Source organism: Grammomys surdaster, unplaced genomic scaffold, assembly GCF_004785775.1.
Source record: "Grammomys surdaster isolate TR1022 unplaced genomic scaffold, NIH_TR_1.0 126113, whole genome shotgun sequence".
NCBI lineage: Eukaryota > Metazoa > Chordata > Mammalia > Rodentia > Muridae > Grammomys > Grammomys surdaster.
The window spans coordinates 7,886,532-7,906,744 of NW_021620921.1; the positions used below are offsets into that span (position 1 = coordinate 7,886,532).

The window sequence follows — 20,213 nt, forward strand, 5'->3', positions numbered from 1 at the left end:
TTATGCAGGAATTCAAAACCCTTCACAGGTTAACAAACAAAACTGTATACTTACCTCCACCTTGGCCATGACTTAACATTATAGGGTTGTTTTCAGCTTTGTGGACATGAGGTGGGTATTCTTTCCTACAATAGGAAATTTGTATGATCTCATTCAAATAGAAAATGAAGTTTTCAAAATGACAAAGTCAAAGGACTACTTACATTTATTCAGAGAAACTATAGCTTGTCATGTTAAAAATTGATGATATAAAATAAAACTGTATTAGGAAAATAAAGCTACAGCTAGAGAGCAGTGGTAGTATCTCACTTAAATCTTCAACCTACCAGAGTCACGACAGCAGACTGCTAGATACATAGTCAGTAAATAAATTCAAATTATTGGTTTTTCAAGGAAGTCTTTAATTTTTTGTTTTTTAGAAAAGTGCCTCATTTATGGTCTCAGCTGCCTGATGTGAGTGACCTTCCTGTCTTAGCCTCAAGTAGCTAGAATTCCAGTCACTACCCTTAGCCAGTTTTTTTACTTTGGAAGCTATTTATTCCTCACATGCAAAATTTAGACCTTTTCTTTAGAAACTGCCTTTTAACCAGTTTATGACATTCACATTAAAAACACTGTCAGTTTGAACAAATACTCACTCAATTTTTTTTGTTATTTAAAAGCAATCAATGAATAAAATAAATATTGAACAAAAAACCGAATATTAAATAACACTAGTCTTGAAGACAATGCTATCAGTACAGAAATGAATCAAACAAATTCATCAAATATAGAACAAATGGGACATTGTCATGGGACATTATAGCCAGAATTACATTTGTCTAAACATATTAAATTAAACTATTCTGTCAAATAGTATACAGTTAGTTATCATTATTTTAGAAGGGGTCTCATTATATAGCACAGTCTACCTTCAAACATGCAATACCCCTGCCTTCGTGCTGGAAGTACAATTATAAGTCACTGCATTTGGTTCAACATAAAACATATAATAAACCTAACTTGAGTAAGTAAATGTCCTAAATATTATACTTTTATAAATCTAAGTATACTAATTTTGAGGAAAAAAAATAAGCATGTTGTGTCTAGTATTGAGAGAAAATCACTATAGAAAGAAAAAGAAGCACTAACTCAGGAGTTATAACAGATACTTACCAAGCCTGGGTAAGTATATACAAATACACATTTTATATCAGCAAGAAATCAAAGAAGCTATACTATTTATTTATAAATGTTCACACTTGTGTTAAGTAGTTTCTTTTCAGTAAAGAACAATGTAATTCAGTTGATTACATAAATCACAAATGAATACTTTCAAGGATTTAATATTTCCACATAAAATTCAAGGCACTCAAAATATGAATGACAAAGAAAATATTACAAAAGTAGACAGTAATGTATTTGTAAGAGCAATCAGCAAACAATGAATACTATGTGCCAGATACTAATGTTCAAAAGTTTCCTATTAACTCCATATTCTCTTGCTAACCTTTCAAGCTATACATTATAAACATTTTTATAGATGAAAAGGCTGAGGGACAATAAAATTGATTAGTTGGTCCACAGCCTCACAATTACAAAATGACAATTTTGGAATTGAATCCCAGCAAACTGTGTCAGCAACAATGACTAGAGCAGTATAAAGAACATGTGAACAATTTCTACTCTGCCAAGATTTTAAACTCTGTGATGACATAAATTGTTAGGGTAGGAAAAAGGCACTACACTGCCTTTCATGTCGTGGTAGTAATGGAACTATGAAAAAAAGAAAGTTGGAGATGTAGCTCAGTGGATGCTAGTTTGCCTAGCCTGCACAAAGTCCTGAGTTTGATTCCTGCACTGTATATTATTTGTTTGTGTGTGTGTGTGTATGTATGCATGTATGTATGTATGTATGTATGTATGTATGTATGTAGCACTCAAGAGATAGAGACAGAAGGACCAGAAGTTGAAGTTCAAGATTAGGACTAGAGATGGCTCAGCAGTTAAATGAAATCTTACCTTCTCTTGCAGAGGAACACACACATGCACACATGCACGCCCACAAGCACGCACCTACACATGCACACTCACCTACAGCTCCAGCTACTGGAAAAGTTGGAACTGTCAATGCTTCTAACCTCCAAACATACCTGTGCTCATGTGCCCATACCATAAGAAAACACACATACATACAATTACTAATAATCATAAATCACAAAAAAAGGTAAGGTCATTTCAGCTACATAGAATTCTAAGGCAGTCTGGGATATATGAAGACAATGTACCAAAGAAAAAGCAGAGCTAATCACCCTGCTAACTAGCTTTCATAGTGCAGGAAAGTAATAACAAGGAAGAAAAATTATCACTGACCCTTGCTATGAACCCTATGAGCTATAAATGCCAATCTGTTGGGCAGAACATGCACACTGGCGCAATAGTGGGATAAAGTTATGGGGGGCCCAACTCTTTGCTGGTTAGATTTGAGGTTCTCTGCACAGGAGGGAACTCATACCTGGTACTATAGACCTGGTCAAAAGTTCTTGACTGGGAAGGTCATAGGTCCTGATAAATAACCTACTGCTGATGGTTTGCCACATAAACATAGAATAAACCTGCCTTCTCAGTGTTTATATACACTATATACCCATAGGACAGTGCTGCCCTCAGCCTTGTTCAGAGAAGTTTCTATTTGCAATAGATGACAGTCAATACAGAGACTCACCAATGATCAAAGTGTTAAGAATAAGTGACTGTTGAGTTTTCTGCTCTAAACATGACATCTACACAAACTACATGCACACTCTTTGTCTCACATACAGAAGCCTGGGAAACAGTGGGGAAACGTGGTAGAAGAATTAAGAGCTGAAGAATGGGGAGTAGTGGTGTGAAATATTTTCTGGGCATAGGACGGCAGTTTGGACTCACAGTAGTGGAGTTTACCTACATGAGACCTGCAGAAGCATGGGCCCATCAACATTCCATTATGGGCAGAGAAAGAACCCATGGAGATCCCTCTTCTTGAGGAGCCATATGCAGTTAATGGTTACTGGGAGAAGGGCGAGCTAGTGGTGAGTTGTCCTTGCTCAAGTAAAAAAAAAACAAACCCCACCTATGTTCATGCAAGCAACTCTAATTAAATGCAGTGGGCTGTGCACATCAGCGGCGGTGGTGGTAAGAGGAAGGAAGGAGGAAGGGTGGAGGGGTGAGAGACGAAAGGAGGTAGGTAGGTTCATGTTGGGAAGAGGAGGTTGGGAAAGAACAAAAGATAATGGGGGCGATCAGTTCATACTGCATATGTATAAACTTGTGAATGAATCAATTTTAAATGTTCAAAATTCATTTTTTTAAAGGGCATGTTTTCAGCATCTAGCTCAGCATGCTGGCACATGCCTACAGTGCCAGCAGTTGGGAAGGCAGGAGGATCAGGAGTTCAAAGTCAACCACAGTTTTAGTGAGTTCAAGGCCAGCATGAAAATCAACCTTAAAAAACATGTTGGGGGCTGGAGAGACGGCTCAGAGGTTAAGAGCACTGACTACTCTTCTAGAGGTCCTGAGTTCAATTCCCAGCAACCACATGGTGGCTCATTACCATCTGTAATGGGATCAGATGCTCTCTTCTGGAATGTCTGAAGACAGCTACAGTGTACTCATATAAATAAAATAAATAGAACTTTAAAAAAAAATGTTGGGCTCTTAACTATACTAAATTAAGCTTAAAATATACATGTTTCATATTAAAAAGTTACATACAATAAGAAAGCCGGAAGCAAATATGGTAATACTTCCACTGTAATTCTGTGTCTCCCATTTTTTAAAATTATGGGCAACAGACACAGTAAATATTTTCAAATGCTGGATATCATTAACAAAACTCCACAACTGTTTAAGTCATGAGCACTTTGAAAAATAAAATATATATACTGCATAGTGAACTATGTTCTTTGCAATTTGACACTCTGTTCTACCATGCATTGCTAGTAAGAATGAATACATGAATATCATGTAATACCCACAATGCTAAAAGTATTACAATATATTTTCTTGTATTCCAAACTTCATAACTACCATTTCCAAATCTTCCTGCATGATTTTCAACACAAATAAGAAAAATAAACTGTTCTTAAATTATACTAAAATGCAGGCATAAAAATATTCCTTAAGCTTAATATAAAAGCGTTTCCGTATGCATCCCAGAGATCACACTGTTTGTCAAGCTTATTGGCAAGGACCTGTATCCTTGTGACCCCTCGCTTGTTCACAAGAATAATCTTTTATTTGATTAAAAAAAAATTTGAATCCCCACCCATAATCTTCTTCTCTCTAAATTGTAGTTTCCAGGTTGGCTGTAGCTCCTGAGTGCTGGATTAAGGAGTACACTTCCATCCCAGTTCTTCTCCTTTTCCTTCCCCTGGATGTCTCCAGGGCTTCTCTGTGTAGCAAGGGCTGCCTTTCCCTTTTTAAGTCTCCCATGGCCCACACTGAGCTTATACAACTTGGATCCTACTGTCTCAGCCTCTCTCTCAAGTACTGAAATTACAAGTTGTAAACCACCACAGCTGTCCAACCTTGGGCTCCTGTCTAAGGTTACCTTTACCTGCCTCCTCTATTCAATTCTAAGCTACCATTTTCCCCTTTATACTTGGCAACGAATTCAGTCCACACTCAAAGGACAGCAATATTTATATACTTCACTTAGAATTATTCTGCAAGAAAAAGCTGTCCCCTAGTCCATTTTACAGAGCAAGCTAAATTATACTGCAAATCTAGCCTGGTCTACATAGTAAGTTCCTGGATAAAGACAAGTCTTGCTATTAATATTCAGATCACACTGTCCTCAATCTCCTGCTCCTCATGTCTTAGCTTACTCATGTCTTCCTGGCACAAAGATTTTGATGATTTAACTGTATGCAACCTTACTATTAAGGTACTGAAAATTTTACTTTTAAAGGTCATTAGTCAGACATCAGTATAAATATAATAAATATAATAAATGTATAACCATTTATGCAATAATAAATACACTGAGAATTATACTGAAACATCACCCACATATCAAAATATTGCAATGTACTATTAATCAGTTTTCTGTCATTAAATAGTAAGCTTTAGTGATGAACTCCAATTCAGGGTACTATTCAAAGCAAATAAGCTGATATTTTATTGCTACATCCATGTTCTAATTTCATTAAGCTTACCTTTCTTTTCGGTCCTGATTGCTTAAAACATGAAAAAGAAAAAAATGTAAGAGAGGAGACTTCATTGTTGATAATGTCATTGCAGTTGTAATTATTGCAGTTAACAAGGCAAAACTATTAATATGAGCAACTTGTTTTAACAATATTTTACATGTACCATATGTTAAATATTGCTTTTTTTTCAATTGTGGTCAACATAAAATAATTTAGGTAGTTACATATTTAACAGGAAAACATGGATGCACAAAATCATGAAAATTCTCAAAGGGGTTTTACTCATAAAGCATTTAATAACAGATTCTTTTATGACCGTCAATAGACATAATTTTCAAGAAATAATGACATTTCCTGGAAGTTATAAAAAAATTCCAATAATTTTAATTTATTATATCAGACACAAAGTTTTGTTTCACCCAACAGTCTTAGGATAAATATTATATGTTATTTAGTACACAAGACAAAGTCTAGGATTATAATCACATTCTTATCACAAGTTTTATGAAGCCAGTGTACATTTCTCCATAACTCATGGAAACTCCAGAAACCATCAGACAGACATCCAAGAGTTACACTACAGTGTTGAGTTTACAATAAAACTCCCATTCTGAAACTATTGTTCCTTATCATAGAAAGGCTTTGATGTTCAAAACTTTAAGTAAAATATAAATAACAAAATCTTGAAACTACAGGATCTCATTCCTCTCCTGGGAGCACACAAGTAAGCTGACAATACAATCCAGCAAAATAAGAAAAAAAAGCACTGTACACTCCCTATGAGCAGCACTTAAAAGACACATTAAAACAGTGAAGAAACAATACATGTATGCTAATACACCTGAAACTTTATCTTCGCTATTAAATATATATATAAAGTGACAAACCGCTCCCCCACTCTCAGCTACAGTCCCAAGAAATGTAAAGCACCTAAGTGAGATACTTCTAACATCACACTGTTGATCCCAAGAGGTAAACAGAGTTTAGAAAGTAGAAAGAACTCTGTTGTTTCTAAAACTCACCTGTACAAAACCCAGAAAGTGTAGAGGCTAGAACAAAGACAAAGACATAGGATTGGTTCTTCCTGATAAATCAAGAGACGTAGCAAGAGAAGGAAACTATTACCACCTCTCTTTTCTTATCCATGAGGAAAATACATTTTAGAGACAGAGGATGTCAAATGTCACTCAGTGGGAGTAAAAATCCCATGTTCCATCCTCAGCAACACACAGACAGACTCTCATACACACAATATACACACAACACAGACACACATGCTGTCTAATATACAAGCATTCACAAGAAGCTTCAATGTATATACTATCAAATCTCACTCCAGAAGGGATGTATATATAAAAACAGATTAAACAAATAGACATTATTTATAATGTAGGACTTGAAGATGTCAGCATTTTGGAAAAATTTCTTTTAACTAATGCTGTACTAGTGGTCTTAAAAATATAAGGAGGGATCAGAAAGATGGCTCTGAGGATAGAGCTAATACTGCTCTCACAGAGGACCCGAGTTTGACTTCTGGCTCCCATACCAGGGCTGCACAACTGCCTACCATTCTGGTTCCAGGAGGCCCAATACAATCTCTCAGCCTCTGAGCACTTTACAACTCATAGCTATACACAGACACATGATTAAAAACAAACAAACAAAAAAATCAATCTTAAAATAAAAACTTGAAAATAAAGGGAGAAAAACAAACACTGATTTAATTCTGATATTTCTGTATTGATTTAGGACTTTAAAACTTCAACCAAGATAGAGTCATCCATTAATAATTAAATCTTGCTTATTCTAGGAACCAGTTTTTCATGCATGGTTTTATGGTTTTTTGTTTTTTTGTTTGTTTTTTGTACATGTGAGAAAAGGTACCAACAAAGGCTAGCCTCAAACTCATAATTCTTGTGCTTTTAGGCTCCTAAGCAGTTAATTACAGACATGTGCCATACCTCACTCCATTTTGCTTTCAAAGACATTTATTTACTTTCCCCTTAGAAGATTTTGTTTTGTTTTGTTTTCTATGTAGCCCTGGCTGTCCTCAAACTCAGAAATCCACCTGCCTCTGCCTCCCAAGTGCTGGGATTAAAAGTGTGTCACCACTGCCCGGCAGGAGATTTTTTTTAACCAATCCTTTAAAGAAAGCTAAGAAAAATTTTTGATCAAAAAGTGAAATCATAAGTAAAACACAAAACTATACAATGTGCTAGGTTTTTCAGTCTGCTTAAATAAAGTGAAGCTGCAATGAAAACAAACTTAAATTATTGCAGTTCATTTTTCTATTACTTTCCTTTAGCACTTTAGTGCATGACTCTATCTTTAATATATAAAATAACTTTGGAACAGTAGTAAGAAAACAGATAAGAAAGTTAACTATCTGCCCCAAATGATATAAAACCTTCCCTCATGCTCTTTTCAGATTTAAAAAAAAAGTAATAAACTTCCTTAAAACTACTAATTATTATCATGCAGATCTGACTTAAAAAAAAAAAACCAAAAAACCCAAACAAACAAACAAACAAAACAAAACCTGAATACTCTCCAAAAACTGCTCTGTGAACTACAAAACTGGCAACATTTTTTAAAATTTCAAATTAAGACTTAAGAAAGCAACAACACTTCAGAGAAATCAGAAAATACAACTCTCTTACCTTTAGGCCTCTCAACTGTGCTCATTGCCTCTGAAGCACACTCACAGTTAAATCCCCTAGCGGCACAGTTCTGTTGTGACAGCTCATACTTACTTAGTTTTACATAGCTGTGCTACTGAACAAACCTATGCCTTGGTTTGCTAGGGGTGGAGAGGTGCTGGGGATAGAACCTAGGGCCATATGTTTGACACAGCTCTTCCTATGCAATAACCCTGACTAGCCTTAAACTCACTAGCCCAAGATGTCCTCAAATCCATGGCATTTTTTTCTGCCTCAGCTGGATCCTGAGTGCTGGGATTGCAGGCATATGCCACCACATATGGATTCATTTATCCACCTTCCTGTCCTTAACAATAAATCATTTAGTAAATGGTGGAACTTTGCCATATTAGTCTTTCTTTATCTATACCCATTTTGTAAAATACAAATCACTTTGCTTTTTGAAGGAATAAAACAGAGAGGAACTTTCAACGACTAGACTTTGGACTTCAAAATCCTTTAAAAGGCAGGTCACAGAATTAAAAAAACAAAACAACAACAAAAAACAGTGTTTCCTCTTATACAGATTGAGATAAACATGAGCAGACTCTGTCTTGCTCGTTTTAATCTTTCAAGTTTTCTTTACTGCTCCTAAGCATTCTGGTCAGATAGTCTGACTCTTGGAATATGAATTAATTCCAGTTACCAAACCCATTAGGTCTTCAAACTAAGTATCGTTTACAGAGATGAACATCATTACACATGAAAGGTACAATAAGGCAAAGTCCTAGGATAAAACAAAACACAACCCAACCTTCTGACTTTAGTCTTTCTGTGTGACCACACAGCTTAATTTTGATCCCTGATCCTACGTTAGCACACCCATGGTGGCCAGAGAGCCTGTACTGTTTGTGCACCCTACATTACAATAAAGCACATTTTTGGTGTGAGCAGTAAATATTGTCTTTTGTATTGAATTTCTTAAGAATCTTAAGTGAAAACTATAGTAAAATATTTTAAAAACCAAAAGTTTTCATTTTTCACCTTAAATTGAGAAAGATCTAAAGATTTTAAGTTAAAGATGTATTCTAGTAAATCTACATAAGCATCATATATAGCAAGTTTCTAAGATTTGAAACAGTTTTTTGAATAAATAACAAGCTTAAAAATAAAGAACACCATGCAAATTGTACACCAAATATAAATGTTATCAGTTATAAGTAGTTACAGTGTAATGGCTAACTCCTAGGGCCAAAGAATTTTGAATTAAATGAAAGGAGATAATAACATTCTAAAAATGATTCTGAAATAGTTCAAAATGATTTAAACCTTTTCCCAATATTACTTTCAATACTTTAAGGATGAAACAGTATTGTCAACATCAGTGAAAACTCCTAAATTTATAGAAATCAAACACTTAAAATTAATAGAATTTGCTTGATACACTGAAATCTTATACAAGAAAAATAATAAAAATTAATTTTGCTCCTAAGGTCAACTACCAGTAGTATAGTTCAATCCAGTACAGTAAGAGCAGCATTATGTATTGGCTTCATTAAATATTTTTAGACCTAAAAAGTAATACAACAAATGGCTCTTATTTTAAATTCTCCTCAAGAATGTGACTTTCTAAAAAGCAAATACAAAATAATCAAAATATAACAGGTCTCATGAGTTATTTTGAAGATATATTTCAAAAACAATGAAAACTGCCAAGTTCCACACATCAAAGAGGTGTGCCATTTTCTATTTAAAAAGAGGAAATCATCTAGTCCAAAAGAATGAGGTCCTCACCTCTGAGCTGCCGTTTTGATGCCTGGCATCTGTACGTGAGCGTGATGGAAGCGTCTACCATGAACTACAGTTCCAGAACACAATGCTGTAGCTTGTGTATTTTCACTGCACGTTAAAAAACAAAGAATAGTTTGAACAAGTAGAAAATTGTGTACACATTGACAAAATTACCATTTAAAATCTGAGTGCAAACCCAAATTGTACACTAAAATAATAGTTAAAAAAAAAAGCCCAATAACATCTACAGTTGTCCACTAGGAGGCTTCCTAATATCTTTTCAAGTATTTCCAAATCCCTCAAGAGAAAAGAATAACTGGAATACTAGAAATCCAAAGTCTAAAATTTTAATTCTGCTACTAACTTGAACGTTACCTGATGTTTATAGATCTTACTTTGCTGTCTATATAGTAATAAAGTACAAACAAAAGAGTACTTTTCACATCCACTTATGAGATGTTACTGATATTAATAGCTTGGTCCTAAGATAACAATGATTTACTACCATAGCTACTAGGAAAAGAATATTTTATCTGAAGAAGAGGAATAAAATCTTAAGAGACAAACAAGCTCCTTGCCGAGATGCTCTGAACTAGGATATGCTAAGTGAGGTATGAATATCTACGTTATGGAGCTTCAGACTTCTGAGATTGTGACTGATTTTCTCCTTGCTTATGTTAAAGAAAATGCATGAGATGTCACACATTAAACTCCTAATTCAGGAATGAAAGGGGACTGAAGAGATGGCTCAGGGAGTAAGTGCTTGAGAACTTGAGTTCAGATCACTAGCATCCTTGTAAAAAGCAAGACTCAAAACTGCACGTGGGCCCCAGCACTGCCAAGGTAAGGACATACAGATCAAAGGGCCTCACTGGTTTAAAAAAGATTTGCTGAAACAGCAAGCTAAAGGTTCAGTGAGAAACCATGTCTCAAAAAAAAATTAAGGTATAGGCTAGGAATGTTAGCGCATCTTTAACCAGCATTCTGAAGCAACGCGCGCGCGCGTGTACACACACACACACACACACACACACAAAGATTCAAAGAATCTATGCAACCTACTAAAAAAATCTGAATTGTTGGGCAGTTGTGGTACACGCCTTTAATCCCAGCACTTGGGGGGCAGAGGCAGGCGGATTTCTGAGTTCGAGGCCAGCCTGGTCTACAGAGTGAGCTTCAGAACAGCCAGGGCTATGCAGAAAAACCTTGTCTCAAAAAACAAAAACAAAAAAATAAAAAAACAAACAACAAAAATCTGAATTTGGCCACAAATGTAGTTTAGCTTCTAATGTTAAACTCTTTTTTTTAATCTTCTCTATAGTGAAGCACCTACACATCAATCTTTCTATTTTTAAAGAATTTATTCAACTTTCAAATGTACCTTAGTTTCTTATTGTTGCTTAACATGTTAAGTCCAATTGGGTTGCCTTTCAAAGTTTTAAAGCCGTCAGTCTTGTTCCGCCTTACATAAGTCTTCAAGATGAAATCACCAGAACTAGTAGCAACAATTTCAGATCTCCGATTTAACTGCAAACAGATGTTAAAGAATCAATATAATACCATCATATGATAATTTACCAACAATATCTCAAATTCATTAGTTTAAGCAACAAGCCAGTATGACAGCACACAAAGGCAGAGGTAGGAGGATCACAATTTCAAGGCCAGCCCAGGCTACACATTTAGTAAGCCAGTGAGATGGCTAGATAGAAAAAGATACTTACCACCAAGCCTGACAAATGGGACTTTGGACCCCAAGATTTAAAGAACTGATTGACTTACACAAGTTCTTCTCTAACACACACACACACACACACAATCAAACAATTTAAATGTCAATAGAGGAAAATGGCCTTTAACTTCAGGGAAGTAAAGACAAGATGACTGCCACAAATTTGAGAGCAGCCTGGTCTATACAGTGAGTTCCAGGCCAGTCCAGGCTATTACAGTGAAACTGTCTCAAAGAAAGGAAAAGAGGAATGGGAAGAAAAAAGAAGGGAAGGGAGGCAGCACAGGGAAGGAAGAGGGTAGAAAAGAAAACAGGTACACACTTGCTAGAGATGGGAGGGTGGGGGGGAGGGCACGGTGAGAAGACAGCAGCAGGGCAGACCTAAGTGGAAATGGATGGTTTGGTCTTTTTCTTCTAAAGACAGTGAAAGTTGTGAAAAAAAAACCCCAGGGAATATATTACTTTTCTTTTCATATAAACCTCCTCCAAAATACTTAGAAAATTAAGATAATGGGTCTTGGGCTAGTTTTCTCTCTACAGAGCAAAACCAAATCAAAACAATAATAATAATAATAATAAAACCCTAAGATTCCCACTGTTTAACAGGCTTGCTGCTATCAATAGAACAGTACTGCAAAATACGTGTCTTTGCCTCAGCATCAAAGTTTTTACATCAATACAAACTGAGGTAATGTCTGTGCCTTCATAGGTACAAACATCAACATAAACACACTGAAAACAAGAATGTGGTGAGAACCCTAGCATTTAACCAACCAATCTTTGGTACATTCTCTGAACAAGATGCTTTTATACACTATGGTCCTCAGTTCTTTTCTTTTAATAGGTATGAGTGTTTGCCCAAATGTAAGTTAGGTGTACTTTGTGTGTGAGAAAGCATTTGAGGAACTATCAACCAACAACCTAATGCCATCATCAAAACAAGAATATGTAAGAAAAATTCTGCAATTCCTTACTTTCATTGCTATAGTTTATGGGTTAGATCATTTCAGTCAGCAATAAAATAACCAGTACTTCTAGTTTCATTATGTTATGGACTGCATATGAATTGTCCCCATAGGCTCATATGTTTGGATTGGACACTTGGTTCCTGGCTGGTGGTGCTCACTGCTTGGCTGCCAGGCTGGCCCATACTCTTGCCATCATGCCTTGCAGACACTGATGGGACTGACTGTGCTTCCTCTAACTATCAGCAAATAGGCCCCCTTTTCCCTAAGTCATTTTTTTTGTCAGGATATTAATGAATACAGTGAGGAACTATGAATCTCACAGAAAATAACATTTACTATATTGTTAAATCTTTTTTTAAAAAGGCTTTCCTCACTATCTGTTATACTTAATATTTAGCTCTAGGAAAGGTAATTAATTATTTTTTAAAAAAAGAGTTTTATTTATTATTTTGGTTTGTTTATTGGGCTGTATATTTGGAGACAGGGTATGCAGCGTGACCCTGGCTGGCTTTGAACTTCTACCTCCCCATCTACCTCTGATTCTGCCATCTCCATCAGACACGCAGCACCATATGGTGCCAAGGTTCAAACTCTTGGCTTCATGCATGCTAGGCAAGTACTTTACCAACTGACCTATACCACAGCCCCATATATGAGTTTAGATTTTCAGAACCCACATAAAAGCCGGACAGGCATGGTGGCCACTTCAAGTCTCAGTATCTGAAAAGCAGAGAGACCGGATATCAAGGAAAGAGAATGAATGAAATCAGCCAACTCTGGGTTAAGCAAGAAACTCTGCCTCAATAATAATTAAAGATTAGTAAAAGAAAAAAATTTAACTTTGGAGCATAAATATATATGCATCCCCTACACACACACACACACACACACACACACACACACACACACACTTTCTTTTTTTAAAAAAGCAATTATAGAGATGGCTCAGAGGTTAAGAGCACTAGATGGTCTTCCAGAGGTCCTGAGTTCAATTCCCAGCAACCATATGGTGGCTCATAACCATCTGTAATGAGATCTGGTACCCTCTTCTGGCCTGTAGACATACATGTAAGCACAATACTATATACATAATAAACAAATAAGCAATATAAAAATTATTTTTAATATCTGGTTTATCTATTTCTTTTCTCTGAATAGTTTTTATTATTTATGGTCTTAGTTGGCAAAATATCAAATTAGTGAAGAGAGGGAAATATAATATTAATAAGTAAAAACTGAGTCATTTATATACAATTATCTCACACAATATTTCTGTTCACAAAAATCAAGATGGTATGTTGGCCCAAGTCAAATTTTCCAAGTGATATAAGCCACATACTACTGAGGAATGGAGGAAGATGTAGTTCAGTTTATAGAGTGTGTGGCTGGCATCCACAGAGCCCTGGAGATTCAGAGCTCTGGTTCTCACATTTGTAGAGCAAACACTTCCCACTGAGACATCTCCCCATTCCCAGAGCTATTTTCTATGGCGTTTTATTGATGGCCTTACAAACTCCAAGTGAAAGAAGACTAGAAAACTGTGTATAGCATACTACCAACCACATAAGGGGCAGGGCCTGGAGGACTACTGGGAGCTCTGCTGGGCCTTCTCTGCTTCCCAGAAGCCAGGGGATGAGAATCTCCATAAGCCATATGCTTCCACCATGCCATTACAGGCCCAAGCAACCATGGACAAAAACAAACTTGAGCCAAAATACATCTTTCTCCTTTATTAAGTTTATTTAGCTATTTTTTTTATACCAATGGGAAGCCTAACTAAGACACATTTGTAGATAAAAAAAAAAAAAAAATCATAACTATTCGTGTCTGGAGTCAGGAAGGGGAACACTGGGGGTGGGACAGGCTTACAGTAAAAACAAACATACAAATCCTCTTCTTTAAAAAGGTCACAGCCTCAACTCTCTGGCCTTGAACTCCCCATACAGACCAAGTTGACCTTGAACTTATGGCAAACCTCTGTCCATTAACTCTTAAATGCCAGGATTACAGGGTACATATTATCATGCCCAGCCAATTTTTTTAAAATAACTTTTTTTGGGTTTGTATTACAAAAGAAAATTTATTTTTAAAGCAACACTTGCCTTTTTTCCTTTTGAGGTTTCAGAATCCTCATCTTCTACACTGAGTAGATTTGCCCCACTATACAGAAAATAAAGGAAGAAAACTTAAAAACCAGTTACAGTCCAAACATTTGTTTTATGTTCACTGCTTATCTAACTGGGGGAATTAGCAAACTTTGCTGCAAAGGCTCAGGCAGTCATTTAAGGCTTCCTTCCCATATAGTAACTATATATACGCCCTCTGTAACATCCTTGCCACAACAGCATGAAAACAACTGTTTTCCAACACAATCATGAACAAATCTAGGAAATGGGTAAGAAAGCTAGTCTGCTGACCCCCACCTTAAATAAGCATATGATCTTGTTTCATGCTTGCTATTTCCTTTTCTGCAAGTTGTCATTTAGAGCTGAACAGAGAAGTTATTGAAGCAGAGCACCATGAGACAGTCACAGCACCACCCTTGCAGATATCAACCCTCTACTCGGAACCTCATGCTGCTCCTACTGCAGTAAGAGCTCAAAGGCCATCCCAACACGATTGATCGTAAACTGAAATCTTTAGGAACACAATGAATTGAAAAATGCAGTCTGTACATGAGATGCACAAGACGACACCTTAATATATCATTTAAAAGACAGTCATAGTAAATCTTACAGAACAGAAATCAAACATATATTTTAGATAATTCTGCTATATACAAGCTATTTGTAATAAACTTCAAGCTATTTGTAATAAAATACAGTGTTTTATTTCATTATTCTGTTAATACCAATATTGTTAATAAAAAAATTTTATCAAAATGTCTGAAAGGTAAAATATCTTAGTCATAATTTCATGTTTGGTGGCATTTTTCAAAACGATATAAATACCAAATTTAAAAATAATTTTAAAAAAGGGTAAAGACTATAAAACACTAATCTTATTGGAATAAATTTATCAATTCAAACTTTTCTTTCAGGTAAAATTACTTAAAATAGTGAATACAAAATACCTCAAATATTTAGCCAACATACTTGAATGATAACTTGTATAAAGATTTTTTTCACCAGGCAGTGGTGGCACACGCCTTTAATCCCAGCACTTGGGAGGCAGAGGCAGGCGGATTTCTGAGTTTGAGGCCAGCCTGGTAGACAGAGCGAGTTCCAGGACAGCCAGGACTATACAGAGAAACTCTGTCTTGAAAAACAAAAAAATCTTTCTAAAAAGCTGGGTGTGATGAAGTAAATCTATAACTTTTTAATACTAAAGAGACTAAGGTGTTTGGCTACAAATTCAGGATACTCTGAGCTATATAGTAAGTTCCAGGCTAGCCTAGGCTACAGAGTAAGACTCCCAAAGAACTAGGAAAACAAAATTTCTAAAAATATATTTATAGGTGTAGTGGCTCATGCCTTTAATCCTAGCAATTGGCAGGCAGAACTAGACAGATCTCTGTGAGTGAATCTGGGGCCAGCCTGGTCTGGGGTTCTAAGACAGCAAGGTTGTTATACTGAGAAACACTGTCTTGAAAAGCAAAGACATAAAAATACCAGTAAAAATATATTTATTGTCCTGTCAAAATTTTGTATATTTACATATCTCTGAGGTTGTTTCTTTTGGACAGTCGAAAAAAAGTAAATAAACTAAGAGCTTAAAAATACTACTGAGTATTTTTAAGTATTTTAAGTATTAAGTATTGAGTATTGAGCCGGGCGGTGGTGGTGCACCCCTTTAATCCCAGCACATGGGAGGCAGAGGCAGGCAGATTTCTAAATTCAAGGCCAGCCTAGTCTACAGAGTGAGTTCCAGGACAGCCAGGGCTACACAGAGAAACCCCATCTTGAAAAAAACAAAAACAAAAACAAAACAAAAAAAAAAACAAACACAAAAATAGTATTGAATTTGATTATCATATTCTAGGAAAGTGCTGTTGTAACTCTTATTACAGGCAATGGATGTACTCTGTGGAAGAGCACTTTCCTAATTAAGGCCCTAATGAGGCCTACAGTATTTCCAAAATCCCACAATAAAACCCACTCCTGTGTTGTAAAATTTCACACTGGATCGATTTAAGTGCACAAACACTTAAGTGTATGACACTGCTTCTGCTTCATCTGCACAACACCTACTCATACTATTTAGACTGGTGCTGCTTTCCCCGTGGAAATCTGATCCAAGGTCAAAGTGGCTGCCTTTTAAAAAGTGGAGGAGGTTTACCTTAGTTTGAAAACTTGTCTAGTAAGTTTTCAATCATTAGAAAACATTCATTACATACATACATTTTGAAGACTGATAAATATGCAAAATTATTTACTGATAAAAGATTGTTTTATCTTTTCTTACTGTAAAAAGTACAATATTTCTACAAAATATAAATTAATTTTCTAATGAAAGGTTTCATTCATAGGAAATATGGAGGAAGAAATCCTTACTCTTTATCTGCATCTCCTTCACTTTCTTCTTCATGATCAAAGCTCCAATTATTTTTAAAGCCTCCATCCCTCTTAGATTCTGATCTAGCCAAAGCTGAAATAAAACAAACTGAAATAAGCACTCATTAATATAACTGTTAAATATAAGAAATGTGAGCATTTCACAAACTCTGCTCTAAATGGATTTACTCTTGATTTCTATTTTTTAAAAACTACTTTCTTCAAGAGAAAATGAATACATTAAAAGATGGTTTGCACCCGTGCACATGTGCATGTGTGTCTGCTACGGAAACTTAAATTCCTAAAACATAATAAAATGGAGGAGGGGCATATGTGTATATATGAACTATGATTTTAGGAATTAGACCCTCTAATTTAATTTTTTGTCTTCTCATGAGAACTACATTCAGACCACTAATACTAGTTAGACTCAACAACCTCTGCCTTTCAACTGAAGAAAACTAAATAAGACCTCGTGTGTTAGCAAGATAGTTCATTTGATAACCAGAAACTCTAGATCAGGACACCGAAGATGCTCATTAGGAAATACAGAACAAAGTGAGAAGGAAGAACTGAATGGAGTCGAATGACAAAAGTCTAATTTCATAGAGTTGAGGCTAAGATTAAGTTCAGGGTCTTAGTGTTACAAGGTCAGACTGACCCAAAGGGCAGGAAAAAGAAAAATACAACTAGGTTTCTTTTTTTTTTTTTTTTTAAGAAGGTAACAGGGACAACTGTGATACCTTACCCTTGGATCTAAGCTTGTCAGTTGCGTGCTGAAGGGAAAGAGTATCTATCTATCTACAAGTCTGGTAGGGAAGCTGAGGCTAAGTGATGAAGTGCTTGCCCATCATGCTACAGATACTAGCTTCAATCTTCAGAAACATTAAAAACAAAGTAAAAAAATTAAAGTATATCTACTAGCTGTATCCAGCCACTGGCTGCAGCCCAGAATAGCCATGAATGTAGCCCAAAATTGTAAACTTACTTAAAACACTAAGACTTTTTAAAAAGATTTATTTATTCTGCAGACAGAAGAGTGCACCAGACCTCATTGTAGATGGTTTTGAGCCACCACGTGGTTGCTGAGAATAGAAATCAGGACATCTGGAAGAACAGACAGTGCTCTTAACCTGTGAGCCATCTCTCCAGCCTAAGATTATTTTTTGTAAACAATAACAACAACAACAAAGTTAACTTAATTTCATTGTTCTAAGGATGACCACTATAGGCAATAATTTCAGCTTAAATGTCAAAGAACTGGAACCCATCTAAATGTCTCTCCAACATTCATATTTTTCCCCTTTCAACATAAGGATAAATTATCATAGTTTAAATAAAAGGCAGAAAACCTGTAAATCTTGGAATCTTCCCATAGAAGAAAAATGGAGACAAGAAGGGGGATAAGGCTATGTGGTTTGAGATGTCAGTATGTAGGTCAGCTCCATGACAGAAAAGTGGCTAAGTAGCAGGGAGGCAGGCTTAAGAGAAACAGTAAGAAAGTATAAAGTCCCAGAAAGAGCATACTCACCTCTGGCCAGCATCCAAAAGAAAGAGACAGAAAAGAAAAGTTGCACTTTCCTAGTCAAGACTCAGAAACACAGCCGGGTGGTGGTGGCACACACCTTTAATCCCAGCACATGGGAGGCAGAGGCAGGCGGATTTCTGAGTTTGAGGCCAGCCTGGTCTACAGAGTGAGTTCCAGGACAGCCAGGGCTACACAGAGAAACCCTGCCTCGAAAAACAAAAACAAAACGACTCAGAAACACAGGCCCAGCTGAATCTCCTGAAGGGATTGTAGGGACTGTCTCAAATTCAGACTTTTAAAATCCCACCCCCAAGATATTAGTGGTAAGAGAAGGAACTTTGGGAGACACAGGTCAGAATCTATAGCAATGGGATCAATCCTATAAGAGACCTAGGAAAGTTGTTTTACCCTTTCACCAGGACAGAGTTGCAAGTTACTATCTGTGAGAAAGCAGGATGCTTTCAGATATTGGTTCTGGATATTTTGATTTGACATCCAGCCTCTAACACTGAGAAATTCATCTAGAGTTGGGTACAGTGGTGCATACCAGTCATCCCACCACTTGGGAGACGCAGAAAAAAAATTACAAATTCATGGCTAGCCTGGGCTACAGAGAGTTTGAGCCAGCCTTAGCTACATAGCAAAGTGCCCCCCACCAACCCCCAAAACACAAACTATGTAATCTGTGAAACTTTGTAACAGCACCCCAAGTAGAGCATTCCTAATCATAAACCCTCAATTACTAAGAGCTGAGAGCAGAATTTTCATGATCTAATAGGAGTCCGTAATGAAAACAGCTTTCTTTTTGGTCTCAGGTACCTGTGTTGACAAAGAGCCATCAGTATTTGAAAGCATAGCAATTAGATACCCACAGTATGTGGCCTTCTTTAGAAGTTGGTCTGTAGCAAATTTGACTACCTTACTGTGAGCACTAGTCTTAGTTGTCAACCTAATAGAATCTAGATTATTGTGGGAAGACAATTTCAATAAGAAGTTATCTAGATTAGTTGGCCTATAGGAATATCTAGGGAGAATGTGTTGATTGTGAGGTGGGGAGGTGCCTACTCTAGAGGGCATCATATCCTGTTTTGGGGTCCTATACTACGAAAGAATAGAAAAAACAAACGGCATAAGCATGATTCATTCATTTTCTCTCTGCTCTTAACTGGATGTAACTAGATGCTTCAAGTTCCTGCTAGCCCTGCCATACAAGCAATGGTGGACTGTAATTTTGTGAGCTAAATTAAACCCTTTCTCTCCTAAACTGCTTTTGTCATAGCATTTTATAACAACAATCAAACTATACTGAGACACTTAGCAAGTACAAAAGAAAAGTGTACCTGGAACATCCATCAAGGCTAAAAGTCAAACTAACTTAAGAGTACCATTCAAATGAGACATACATACAGGACATCACAGACCTTTGTTCCACAGAGTTTCAGGAATGAACTACCCAAGGAAGGCAGCATGGCAGCACTCAGCCACTGTTGAGAATGTCAGTCAAGACTAACGATAAATGCTCAAGTTTTTAAAACACCAGAGGTTAGAGAGAAGGCTCAGTTGTTAAAAGTACTTGCTGAACAATCATGAGAAACAGAATTTGGATCCCTATAACTCCAAACTTGTAAGTGGGCAGAAACAGAAGGACTGCTGGGGCTTGGTGCCTTCTAGAATAGCTGAGAAAATGCAAACCCCAGGTTCAGGTAAAGACCTGGTAAACAGTGATATGACATCCAACAACCTTTTCAGAACTAATGCACTCATGGGACCTACATTAGGCACAGTACACACATACTTTGTACATACATAAGTTAGAAAAAATTAAAAACACAAAACTACAGAACTGGTTATATATAACATATCAAATAAAGGACACATTTTCCTTTGGAAAATT

General features: G+C 36.3%; 1 protein-coding gene across 1 annotated transcript in view; it reads right to left on the reverse strand.

The window, feature by feature from the left end:
• Window positions 1-19,672, reverse strand: part of Senp6 (SUMO specific peptidase 6) — a 61,320-nt gene extending 41,648 nt beyond the window's left edge. Inside the window, exons 1-7 of the mRNA XM_028756220.1 lie at window positions 19,660-19,672; window positions 16,792-16,900; window positions 14,401-14,458; window positions 10,983-11,128; window positions 9,605-9,709; window positions 5,178-5,198; window positions 55-125 (exon numbers count right to left, since the gene is read on the reverse strand). Coding sequence (XP_028612053.1) covers window positions 55-125; window positions 5,178-5,198; window positions 9,605-9,709; window positions 10,983-11,128; window positions 14,401-14,458; window positions 16,792-16,900; window positions 19,660-19,672 — 523 coding nt within the window. The remainder of the gene's footprint in view (window positions 1-54; window positions 126-5,177; window positions 5,199-9,604; window positions 9,710-10,982; window positions 11,129-14,400; window positions 14,459-16,791; window positions 16,901-19,659) is intronic.
• Between the last annotated feature and the right edge of the window lie 541 nt (window positions 19,673-20,213).